The sequence below is a fragment of the Mixophyes fleayi genome, chromosome 6 (assembly GCF_038048845.1).
Source record: "Mixophyes fleayi isolate aMixFle1 chromosome 6, aMixFle1.hap1, whole genome shotgun sequence".
NCBI classification, from domain to species: Eukaryota; Metazoa; Chordata; class Amphibia; order Anura; family Limnodynastidae; genus Mixophyes; species Mixophyes fleayi.
The window spans coordinates 197822806-197833665 of record NC_134407.1 but is presented as its reverse complement, the minus strand read 5'-3'; the positions used below and the strand labels follow the sequence as shown (position 1 = coordinate 197833665).

Here is a 10860-nt window from a genome sequence, read left to right as displayed (position 1 = left end):
TTGGTACGTGTAAGAGCTTCCAGCTGTCCCTCACTTCCTGTCCCTTTCTTCTTATTACCCCATGTTTCCCCCTATCCGCCGGATGAAATTTAAGAACTGGTCCTGGGGTGACAGTCCATGTGACCCTGCGAATTGACGGGCTGATGGGAGATGTTATCTTGGCAGTGTGGCCCGGTCCCATCATACCACAGTAAAAGACAAACAATTCTATGGACAGATTTACAGACTTTTTTTTTTTCTTACTTTTATTTTATTAAAGAGGTTTGTAAGTTATAGACAGACAGTGAAATGCAAAGTACATCTTCAGAGATATAGTGAAAAGATAAAGGATTATTGAGAATCTAAAGAATGCTGTATACAGATAAACCTGTCATAAACAGTCTTTTCAACTGACCAGTTGTAAGTTTAAGCAGGGTAAGGAGGGGGGGGGGGGAATCCTTGAAACCTGTGACTCATATACATTACATATATATACGCATCATATGCAATACTAAAGAGCAATAATTTATCAATATAAAAAAGACACACACATACAAGTAAACCGAAATATACAGCAACACAAGTAAAATATAAACAAGAATACTCATGGACAACCTGGTAACTGTTCTACCTTTTTGTCCTTATATATAGAGGAGCCTGCCTGGTGCTGACTTTATCGCTGGCTTCTCTGAGTGAGTACTCTATGTATCCACTACGTTTTGGCAGCAAGAACAGGTTTTATCTGTGTTTTTCCATTCTTTATGCTATCAAAAATCATCTCCAGCGATATGAATATAAAGATCTTCTAGGTATTTCAGTACTGAAGCATGTTGCATAGTTGAATAGCGGTAGGGGCTAATTATTTTTTGGGTCTCCTTCACTAAAAGTAATCAGCCCCACATAGAGGAACCCTGGTTTGCACTCCTAGGATTACCACCTCTGAGGGCCACATTAATTACCGTAGCAACCACAGGCACGAGATCTTCTACAAATTCTGCTGTTTCAATTTGATTATCTTTAATATACAAGAGTACCATGCTTTATTCCTCCATACTTCTTCTATACTAAGTCAGCCAAAAACACTCAGACACATATGCAGAGATTGACTGGAGTTGGATAACTCTTAAAGCTCCAGGCCAGACCAGCTGCCCCGGTGATATTTTTTGTTAAGTGGCAATAACAAAAAAAAAAAAAAATCAGCCTTACTGCCATGATGGAGGCCCCTAGTCTTTGGGGTAGGAGGGGGCAGCATGGTGACATCGTCGCGTCACCATAGCCCCGCCCCCACTGTAAAATGCTGGAATTCACGGCATTGAATAGCGGGGGTGGGGGGCTTAATGATGCGATTAAGCCCCGCCCCTTCATCAAACGCCGTGAATTTCGGCGAATGCGGGAGCTTTGCCTACTCTTCCGGGAGTCCGCGTGGACTCTCCAAAATTCGGGAGCCTTTACCATGGGAATACGTCAAGATTAAAAACGTTTTACATTTTTCTTTCATGTTTTCTTTTTACTTTGGAGAACAACTATTCTCTTATACTTTACAATTCACTTCAGTCTATACTTCTACCTGTCAAAATTTTGCACCCCTAAAAGGTTTGCGCCACCCCCCTTCCCAAAACGCTGTGCACCCTAGGCTGTTATCCTATTGGATAATCAGGTCCTACACTAGTTAACAGCAGAACCGTTTTACTTTCCATATATATATCATATGAACATTATACCAAGAAATGTAAAACTTTTTTATTATGTTTAACTTCAGTGAATATAAATGTTACTATTTTAGATAAGAAACACCTTTTAGATGCTGTTTCTGTAGGTTTATGCTTTAATCTCCAGTTCTGCCTTAATTATTGGGGCACAATAATTACAAAGCTTTCTGAGCCATTGTAGGGGCTGTGTACACTTGATGGTTAAATAGTATGCAAGAAAACACAATAGTTTCATGATGTTGCAAACAAGTTGTATCATCCACAGACAGCTGCCCGCCTGTTGCACCATCTTAGGGATCCCCCAAGGTCCCAGAGTGAGGCGTAGCAGCGTTTTCACTTTCCAATCACACACAGCCTGGCTCGTCAAGTGATCTGGGAGTTGTACGGTTACCTAGTGTTGCAATAGTAAGGACTCAAGAGACCGAGGTGACATCAGACTGATTGCACAGTGTTCTCTTACCATCATGTGACACTGTAACACCTGCCTTCTGGCTGAATTCACTTTTGTGAGGATATTATAATAGCAACACATACTGGTGGTACAATGCAAAGATCTCACCTGTATATATCCAATCAGAACTGACTACTAATGCCCTTGACACAGATAGCTACATTTAAAATAACGTTTCATCCTAACGTTGCCTCAAACATTTAGTATGTATCTCTAAATGGTTTTGAGTTTAATTGGATTAAAATGATTTAAAGAATACCTCCATATAAAAATAATTTTATCCTGTTGGGTGCAATTCAATAAGATAAAGTGAAAAAAACAAATAAAATGTATTCTTACCTCCACGGCCCCGAATGGGTGGGGGGGGAGAGGGGTTTAAAAATTTTGCATCTTCTAGTGATAGGTGCTGAGTGGATTGAGAAGTTCCTTGTCATCTATGAATGTACAACATTCTAAGATGAGGATCCATTTTATGGGATTTTATTATTTAAACGATATTCAGGGGGCCAAGAAGGCACTTTAGGGGGCTTCATTTTTTTTTTTTTAGCAGGGAGGGGGGGGGGGGGGTCTCTTTACAAAAAGTGGGTGGAATTGTAGCAAAAGTTGCCCATTTGTGGGCAGAACGGGACCAGAGTTTATTTTGTCCCAATTTTGTCATTCTAAATGATGGGAGGTATTGTAGAATAACTTATATTTTTTTGTATTTTAACATATTTCTGACCAATTTTGGTTCCATGAACATTATATAATTTCACAGAAGTTATATTTCACAGTAAAAGATATAACCAACCTATAATAGTACTAATTTAATAAAATGCACACCGACACACATAACAGGGGCACACGCAGGGGGGACCCAGAAACCCCTCCCCTCAAAAAGTGCCCTACATAGCGTCGCTGTCAAAGAAGCGTCCGCGGCGGTGCTGTATTGTATATAGCACCGCCGCGGACGCTTCTCTGACAGCGCCGTAGCTGTTGTATAGTACAGTGCTGCCGAAACGGAGCTGCTCTCTCGCTTTTTATTTTTTTTTTGGGTGGAGGGGAAACCCCCCTTAAAAATCCTCTGTGCGCCCCTGCATAACACGTGTCTGTCTCTAGTCGTGGCTGCACAGTAACCTGAGGAGTTGAACATTACCATGATGTCTATATATTAAATAGGCCCAGCGCTCCCATTAGGCAACCTTAGGCAGTTGCCTAGGGCGCCGGGACCTGCAGGGCGCCGCTGACTAGATTTGGAACAGCGTCGGAATGGCGCCTGCTGTGTCCGATTTTTTATTTTATTTTCAATGGATGCGCCCGGGTCGCGCTGCCCGCCGCACTCACACATGATCACTGACTGACTGACATCAGTGATCATGTGATATTAGCCCTCTTCGGCGGCGCCTCCAGTCCTTCCAGATGCAGAGAAGTGATGTCCCTGCCCCCCCATGTTCTCACACTGTCTGTCACTGACAGACAGTGTGAGTAAAGTTATTTCCCAGAGCCCCCTCCCCTCCCAGCATGCACCACTCTGCTCCACTCCCCTCCTCTGTGATTTTGGAAGCTGAGGAGCGTTTTGGCAGCCTTTGGAGAGGACAGAAGAAGTGTGAAGAGCCCCCTGCATCTGCTGACAAGAGAAAAAAAGTAAGTAAATAAAATGTTATTTTTATTTTTATAATATTATTGCTTTTTTTTTTGTAAAAACGGCGTGCACGAAGACCAATAAGGAAGTGGTGAGTTACAAAAAAAAAAAATGGGGGGGGGGGGTTGAATTATTATTTGGCACCTCATGTTCTTTATTTGATTGTAAAACTATGGTGGAGTGGCACCTCATGCTCTATATTTGATTTTCAATTGTCAAATATAGAGCATGAGGTGCTAAATAATAGTAATTTTTCTCATGCAAAGTTTGCAATCAAATATAGAGTATGATGTGGCAAATCATTTTTCTATGGTATAAAAAGGACTATTTGCCACCTCATGCTGTATATTTGATTTGTAAGCTATGTGGGGGAAAATGACTATTATTTGGCACCTCATGTTCTATATTTGACAATTGCAAGTCAAATATAGAGTATGAGGTGCCAATAAAATAATAATTTTCTCCACCATAGTTTGCTTATCAAATATGGAGCATGAAGTGCCAAATAATTGTCATTTTTTGCCCGCATAGCTTGCAAATCAAATATAGAGCATGAGTTGGCAAATAGTCCTTTTTATACTATAGAAAAATGACTATTTGCCACGTCATACTCTATTTGATTTGCAAACAATGCGTGAGAAAAATAACTATTATTTGGCACCTCATGCTCTATATTTGATGTGCAAACTATGTTGTAAAAAAACGTATATTATGTCAACAAGCGATATTAAATCAATTACTGCTGTTACTTCCCAAAGGGTAGAAGTGGAGCTTGGAAAGTGTTGAAAGCATCAGTGCGTCTGGACTGCATCCTTGCCAGCCAGGAGGTTCTTTTTATTTTACACTCTTTCTTGAACCAAAGTGATCACTGATTGGCTGTGGGCTGGGACCCTCACCAATCAGAATTTGTGTGCTGTAGGTGGTTACTGAGACACCTTGAGTGTGTGACAATACGGGCCCATTGCGGTCCACAAAGTGTTCACACATACTTATTTATATATTGTTTTGTTTTTGTGTTTGACAAAGGGGGGGGGGGGGGTTAAGCTGAAACCTTGCCTAGGGCGCCTACAGACCTTGCACCAGCCCTGAATAGGCACTAATGTGTAGCTGTGATCTGTGCATTATTCCTTATAACACACCCATGCTGGACCTGGATGCACATTTAAACCACAGCAAAAAAAAACAAAAAAAACCCACTTTCCAATGTACCTAGATGATCCACTATGCACATGTCAAAGTAGAGGGAAACTCTTTACTGTTGGTAGAGGATTCTGCACACTAGAAGGGCACATACATGTAAGGGGATGTGGTAAGATCTCTAGAGGCATGCAATGCCCCCCCAAAAAAAAACCTCTTTTCAGTATTTCTTATAAAATACTACTTGGCTTAGCCTCATTAATGACTTGCATATGTATCAATGTACACTTATAATTAACATTATTAGTGATTCCGAGAACGTGGCATTACATAGGGTTGCATAGCTGTATCACAATATATATCTGACTACGATTAAGATATAATAATAATCTCCCAGTTATCGATTCATTAATAGGGTATGAGGGAATGAGGAACCACCATGCTGAATCACAGTAAAGAATATTTTTATTTTTGAAGCTTTAATGTGTCGAAGTCGTATAATTGGATGAACGAAAGTATATTGGTTAATATTGTTTTACCGTGCAATTGCGATCAGTACGCCACGTAACACGTGGCATGGCATGATCACGTGGTAAAATACGCACACACACACTCGCACTCTAACATTTAATTATTTATATATTTCATATTCATATTGGTTCCGTTCTACAGTGATTTATGAGCAGATAGTATTTAGTGTATTATTAGTTTATATATTATGATTATATGTACACTTTAGTGTTATTTGAGGTTCAGGTTGCAGGAACTGTGTCATGATTAGTATCATTTTAATCCCCTATTCATCAGCAGTTATCCGGTTCATTCGCCGAAGAGATCACACATTGCATACTCTAGTTAGCGATGTTAGGGAAATAAATGTCTAAAGTGATACTGAATGTAATATGTAAATAGACTAGCTTAAACTGGTTTCTGGGCGGGAGAATCATCTGGAATGTTGACCCTCACCCTTGGAGGGGGTTGTTTGAACTGGCCTATGACCTGTTTACACTGGACCCTCCTGAAGCCTGGACCTATAGAAGCAAGCCACGTCATCTGCATTGTTCTCTCTGTAACACTGAGTGTATATAATACAGCTCTAGCTGGTATTAGCCCAGTCTTCTCTGACCACAGTATTCTGGAGTGAAGTACTGTAAGCTGGTACCAGTGGAGCGCGGTATGTATGTATCTTTTTGGTATTGGGTGTACTGTATTATAATTATGTATTGAACTGCTAAATTTTGCATCTGCTAAAATAAATTACTTTGTGCTTTGGAAACAACACAATCGCTTAGACAATGCTAATTTGAAAACAATAGAATTACTTTAATAATTGAAATACAATGCTCCTGTTTATCTTTATCATAAGACTACCAAGCGCCTTTTTCAATATTTCTAACTACGTCACTTTTTTTAACACGCACTACAAAAGTTGAAACCGCCCTCAGTGCATCATGCTCAACTCTCTCTGCTGGCCAAGAGCTTCCGCTAATGGTCTTCTATCCAGAATATATTGACTCTTGTTGTCTGCAAAAGCTCCCCTAAGAGTCCCACATGAGCTTGCTTGGGGATGGGATCCTCAAACCTCTGATATGGGTACGCATCAGAACTAATGCTGCCACATCCTCTTCCTGTGTACATCCCAAGCTGTTTCTCCAATGGTATCTAGTTCCAGCACAGATCCGGAACACTTTCCTTTACTCATCACATCGTTGCCATGACTACGGACCGGAAGGCATTCCACCCCATATATTCTGGGAATGTGCAAAGATACCTCGTTTCTGGAAGGGAACTTGCCACCTCATCTTCAACATAAATAAGGCTGAGATGCCTCAATCACTTTCATACTCCCTCCTACCCTGCTCTCTCCCACACTCCCCTAAACACACTCAGCTGCGAGTTTCTGCCGGATTTGAAAAGTGGAGATGTTGACTAAAGTAACCAATCAGATTCTAGTTATCATTTTATAGAATGCACTAAATAAATTATAACTAGAATCTGATTGGTTGCTCTAGGCAACATCTCCACTTTTCAAACCTGCCGGAAACTCGCAGCTTGATACATTTACCCCCTCAATGTTTGAGATGCCATATTCTTAATCCTGTGAGATGCCAAATCCCTTTGTATTAGAAAAAGGCGCCCTACCAGACTTCCTCTTACATCATTGCGTTTGGTTTGTATATAGGCTAGAACGCATGCCCTGCATTATCTCCAATTCCCAGTTAAATTTTCTGCAATCAGTTAGCAACGGAGGGAGAGGGGGGAGGGAGAGAGAGAGGAAAGAGAGAGAAGGGAAAGAGAGGGAAAAGAGAGAGAGAGAAGGGAAAGAGAGGGAAAAGAGAGAGAGAGAGGGGGGGGGAAAGAGAGAGAGAGAAGGGAAAGAGAGGGAAAAGAGAGAGAGAGAGGGGGGGGGGAAGAGAGAGAGAGAGGGGGGGGGAAGAGAGAGAGAGGGGGGGAAGAGAGAGAGAGAGAGGGGGGTAAAGAGAGAGAGAGGGGGTAAAGAGAGAGAGAGAGAGGGGGGTAAAGAGAGAGAGAGGGGGGGGAAGAGAGAGAGAGAGAGGGGGGTAAAGAGAGAGAGAGAGGGGGGTGGGAAAGAGAGAGAGAGAGGGGGGTGGGAAAGAGAGAGAGAGAGAGAGAGGGGGTGGGAAAGAGAGAGAGAGAGAGAGGGGGGGTGGGAAAGAGAGAGAGAGAGAGAGGGGGTGGGAAAGAGAGAGAGAAAGGTGGGGAAAGAGAGAGGGGGAAGAGAGAGAGGGGGGAAAGAGAGAGGGGGGGGAGAGAGAGAGAGAGAGGGGGGGGAAGAGAGAGAGAGAGAGGGGGGGAAGAGAGAGAGAGAGAGAGAGGGGGGGAAGAGAGAGAGAGAGGGGGGGGAAGAGAGAGAGAGAGAGGGGGGGAAGAGAGAGAGAGAGAGAGGGGGGAAGAGAGAGAGGGGGGGAAGAGAGAGAGAGAGAGGGGGGGAAGAGAGAGAGAGAGAGAGAGAGAGAGAGAGAGAGAGAGAGAGAGAGGGGGAAAGAGAGAGAGGGGGGAAAGAGAGAGAGAGGGGGGAAAGAGAGAGAGAGGGGGGAAAGAGAGAGAGGGGGGGGGGAAAGAGAGAGAGGGGGGGGGGAAAGAGAGAGAGAGGGGGGGGAAGAGAGAGAGAGGGGGGGAAGAGAGAGAGAGGGGGGAAAGAGAGAGAGAGGGGGGAAAGAGAGCGAGGAGGGGGGAGAGAGAAAGAGAGGGAGAGGTGTCTTTTAGTGAAAACCCATATATTCATTATTGTACATTGATATGGAAGCAAATCGCCTATATAAATCACTGGTGATGGATAGGCCTTCAGAATAAATTAGCATTTTAAGACAGTCATCTGATTGGATTTACATGTCCAAGAAATAAAAACTAAAAAATGAAAACTCTGTTTTAAGTGCTTGGCAGAGAAAATAAAGAGCAACGCAGATGGTGGAGATTTGTATTTATTAGAAAAGATTGATTGATGAAAGCCCAGCCTAGAGATATCATTGGGTTATATTATATAATGATCTTAAAATAGGAGTTTGGGGACAATAATAACAGGGGAAAGGATTGTGCTTCGCTGGCAGAGGCTGGGTGATCTCAAAGATTTCTTAAAAATCTCACATGCTCCATATCTGGGAGAAAACAAGAACAGGACATTAAAATATGTCCGTCTACCTTCTCTCTTTTACGTTCCAAACCCCAGCCTAAATAACACGTTCAAGAAGGACACCATCCCCAGCACACTCCACGGTTCAATGCAGGAACAGATCCCTGATCGGTCACAAACCGGGACTCACAGTACAATAACTAGTCCCCAAACCGTATAACGGGGACTAGTTTGAATTTCATATTGTAACAAACATCCAGAGGATCTGGGACGGTGGTGTGACACCATGCCTGGCCTCTTTGTGTGTGAGTGTGGCAGACACACACATAGCACAACGAAACCCTTCTTCATCTTAATCCGTCTCCTCTGCAGTGTTTGTAGATTAACCTCCTTCAGTTTTGTATGTAGAGGTCTAGAATGATGCATGACCTGCACCGATAAGAATTAGGATACATCTATCGTAAATAGAAGAGTTTCTTATATTCTAGCAGTTCATGATGTGAAAACCAAACCAAACTACATGCGAAGGATTTACACGTCCTTCTGCTGAGCAACACCATGGCTTTGGTAGAAATGGAGACTGTGGTCCAGTTGTGTCCTCCAATTCCTTTTACACAACTATCTAAAGGGTCAGACTCACGTTCACCTTCTAAATCAGAGTTGGCTGCTTCTTTTTTTGACCTTTGTAGCTATTTGCTCTATTTTCTGAAGGTGAAAACATCAAGTGATTTGTGTCTTTTCTTGCTGTCTTTGGGGAGGGGTGGCATTGGTTCCGCTCTGGTGCCCCCATACAGGCAGCTCTTGGCATCTGGGTGCTGACCTGTGCACTCCACTGGTGGTATGTAGCCACTGTCCCACATACCCGAGCTACACAGCTTACACAAGTCGTGTAGGCTGCAGGGGATCTTGGGTAAGAGTCGAAACTGATAGAGCAAACTCCTGGCCTGTACACAGAGAGAAAGCAGAGGTGTTAACAAAATAATACAAAAATATGTGAGGAGCATGTAGATAAAAAAAAAACCAGTAAAAAGTATAGAAGAAAAAAAAAGAAAACCTATAAGAAAAAGGTCAAGAAGAGAGTATAAGGGAATTTGGAAATACCATTTAAATTACTGGTAATATTGTTGCACAGTGGCTAAGTGCTTAGCACTTCTGCCTTACAGCACTGGGGTCATGAGTTCAATTCCCGACCATGGCCTTATCTGTGTGGAGTTTGTATGTTCTCCCAGTGTTTGCGTGGGTTTCCTCCGGGTGCTCTGGTTTCCTCCCACACTCCAAAAACATACTAGTAGGTTAACTGGCGGCTATCATATTGACCCTTGTCTCTCTCTGTCTGTGTCTGTCTGTGTCTGTGTGTTAGAGAATTTAGACTGTAAGCTCCAATGGGGCAGGGACGGATGTGAATGAGTTCTCTGTACAGCGCTGCGGAATCAGTGGCGCTATATAAATGGTAATAATAATAATAATCCTTTGTTTGACAAAAGGTTTTTGGACATTTATCCGTCTTATATTGGTATATAAGTATTGACAATCAAAATTAGTATCTTGTGTGTTTTATATATATATCTTTAATACATGTTTTACATCAGCGTATTCGGCACTTGTTTGAATATAGGAGAAGCAGAAGGAATAGAATAAAGGCTAGGAATAAAACAGTTTAATACATTTAAAATTCTGCAAGAAAGTTAAAAACGGTTCTTCACACACAAACACAGAACTGTTCCCTTAATACCAAGGTATCCAGGAATGGAAGAGTTAAATCAGAACTCTGGGACAAATCCAGGTTTACGCAGAAGAGTATCTCAATGCAGATTGTCCTCCACATTATAGTGAGCACTTAAGTTTTCCAATTACAGATCACTTTGTGCAGAGCAAGCATTAAACGTATGTACTTTGGATGTACATACGAACACACTGCAGCATCATACTTATTTATTTAACAGCACTGTATCTATGCACACTGAATGTTCCCAGTGCACACATTCAAAGAACATGAAACCTCACTTGTACAGTCAAACCGTGACTTAGTGACAGTTGGACGCTCCAGACAGGTAACTTGTAAATGACAAACACACAGTAGTTGGATCTAAAGGTTTAAGGTTTTAATCTCTTTGAATCAACATTTTAAATAACATGAGTTCCTCCTCAATTATCTATGGCCCAGACAGGATCATGGTGAATCTAAAAATATTTTAGTTTCCGTTAATAAAAAAACAAGCAAGCAACGAACATGGGTTCTTCATCCCAGGCTTGGCTATGCTCACATCACAAACAATATACCAGCAGTTTTAACCTTTACTTATGACCTTACCATGTACGTACAATAACAAATTGATATGTATAAAGTGTATATTGACACCAAATCCAGACA

General features: G+C 42.0%; 1 protein-coding gene across 2 annotated transcripts in view; it reads right to left on the bottom strand.

Annotated features, from left to right (window-relative positions):
• Window positions 1-8322: 8322 nt before the first annotated feature.
• The window catches only part of TBC1D16 (TBC1 domain family member 16), a 63155-nt gene continuing 60617 nt past the window's right edge, over window positions 8323-10860 (bottom strand). For both annotated transcript variants that reach the window (XM_075177946.1, XM_075177945.1), the window contains one exon: window positions 8323-9433. In XM_075177946.1, coding sequence (XP_075034047.1) covers window positions 9188-9433 — 246 coding nt within the window. In that variant the 3' untranslated portion in view covers window positions 8323-9187. The remainder of the gene's footprint in view (window positions 9434-10860) is intronic.